Source organism: Colletotrichum abscissum (assembly GCF_030869225.1).
Source record: "Colletotrichum abscissum strain IMI 504890 chromosome Unknown Scaffold_332.1, whole genome shotgun sequence".
Lineage (NCBI taxonomy): Eukaryota > Fungi > Ascomycota > Sordariomycetes > Glomerellales > Glomerellaceae > Colletotrichum > Colletotrichum abscissum.
The window spans coordinates 4-1,987 of record NW_026850246.1 but is presented as its reverse complement, the minus strand read 5'-3'; the positions used below and the strand labels follow the sequence as shown (position 1 = coordinate 1,987).

The 1,984-nt window shown below is 52.8% G+C and overlaps 1 protein-coding gene across 1 annotated transcript; it reads left to right on the top strand.

The window, feature by feature from the left end:
* Positions 1-613: 613 nt before the first annotated feature.
* On the top strand, positions 614-1,364 carry CABS01_17100 (uncharacterized protein; the record flags this gene model as incomplete). Its single annotated transcript, XM_060550427.1, has 2 exons — positions 614-730; positions 807-1,364. The coding sequence occupies 2 exons, from the start codon at positions 614-616 to the stop codon at positions 1,362-1,364; spliced, it is 675 nt and encodes a 224-aa protein (XP_060397190.1).
* Positions 1,365-1,984: the final 620 nt, after the last annotated feature.

The window sequence follows — 1,984 nt, the reverse complement described above, 5'->3', positions numbered from 1 at the left end:
CCCGTTAATGCGCGCCATATGTTGTCTATAAGACGCGCAGGTAGTGGCGGCGAAGGAAACAAGGAGTGAGGCGTTCATGAAATCTAACGTGGTCAACGTTTTGCATGTTCGGTTGTAAACGTCCTGTGTAGCTCAATTGAATTGTACATAGTCTATACAGTACGGGTCCAGTATGCAACAAGCCATGAATTCCGGATCCTTCATCTGTCCGTCCGTTTTCCGGCTGCGTGTAGTGATATGGTGGCTGTCTGAACCGGCTCCACCTCGCCACCCGAACAGGAAAGCAAGAAACGACTTTGACAGCATCCCAGTTCATGCATTGGCACATATCGAGAGCTCATTGGTGCTTTCTATAGTGTTCGACGAAAGTTACCTAGCAGGGCTTCCGAATGTTGGCACGTCCCCAGAAATCCACAAGTACATGCGGCAGACACTCCTCACACACGAACACACACGAAGATTCACAGACCACTCTAGGCCTCATCTGCAGAGTGAATCAACACAGTCTTGGCGAGTTCGGACAGTATGTATATATGCGCCCGTTGTCTCCTAGACCTACGATTCGGCTTCGGATACTCGTCATCCTCGTTCTTACACCCCTTCCTCTAGTGCCATGATTTCCAAGATCGTCATAGCCCTACATGTCGTCTTGACACTAGTCTTACTCGCAGTAACCATCAGGGCTCTGCAGGATGAAGCGAATGAGAAGAAGGGAATAGTGCAGATTCTGGTGCGTAACTCATAACGCCGACAATGCGGGACTAACGGCAGCGAAGCTACATGAACAAGCAAAACGCTTCATTCAGGTTCCTGACTTGGTCGGATCCATCGCCACAGCGGTGCAAAGTGCCGCAGCCGGCGTGGTCACTGCCGCGGTCGCATCAGGCGAATCCTTGGTCGCCGCGAGTCTACCGTCTAGCATATCAGTGGGCACCAAATACGCGTGCGTGGCTTCAGAATGCGCCGCGATTCCAGGCCACGCCTTTCGTCTGATACAAGACCTGGCCGCGTTTGTCCCTTCGTCCGAGGAGATCGAACAGCTGCAGGAGCTGGTAGAGAAATGCCCCAACCTGGAGACCGTCTTGTTCGCCGGGCTCGGCTTGGTTTTGGTGTCGACTACACTGCTGCTTGCTGGTCTCAAGTTCAGGCTGCTTCGCTTCGTATCGCTGGGGCTGGACGTTGTCGCCGTCGTCCTCTTCGCGGTAGTGACGGCCTATACGGTCTCTCTCTACAAGACATCTCAGGCTGTGTCAGGCCTGCTTGGAGTTGAAGCGAGCAAAGGGGACATTTATGGAGCATCTATCGCAGATTTGTCACTGTGTCTGATTATGACTACGCTCACTCTCGCGCAGACTGTACTGTAGAAGAGGGGTCGAGATGCTGAGGGGCTTCGGCGGGTGATGTACGGCTTTCTTTCCCAGTCAAACCGAGCGCCTTTTGCATACAACACCAGATGAGAGACGGCGGATAAGGGACGGAAGTAGCCATCTTGGATCGAACAAAGAGCCAAAACAACCAGTGAAATTTCGAGCGCTCAAAGCTCATTTCGGGCAAGCTGAGTACTTCGCATGTAGAAGATCACGGCGGCATTTCCATTCATGAGTGAATTTGTCAAATGTAATGTTGCCATCGTAGTATATAATCCCAGTGCCTCAGAAGATATCGTTTCAGCCATCGTCCCGCGGCAATTCTCTACACGTCATCTCGTCGTTCATAGCCCATTCTCAGGCGTCAGTACGCCTGTACATGATCAGCATGAGCGTCCGTGGTGTTGTGTCCCTGAATATCACGATCGTCTTCGTGTCCGGACTGACGGGGCTGGCAGGCAGACCACTTCATGATATCAGGCAGCTCGTGCGCCTCGACACGGACTCTTGTCAGTCGGACGTACCGGATGATCCTCCTGTGGTGGTCAGCCAGCAGACGTTGGAGGAGACCCTTGCGCGCCTCGGAATCTCTCCCGAAAAGGTGCGATCTAAAAGTC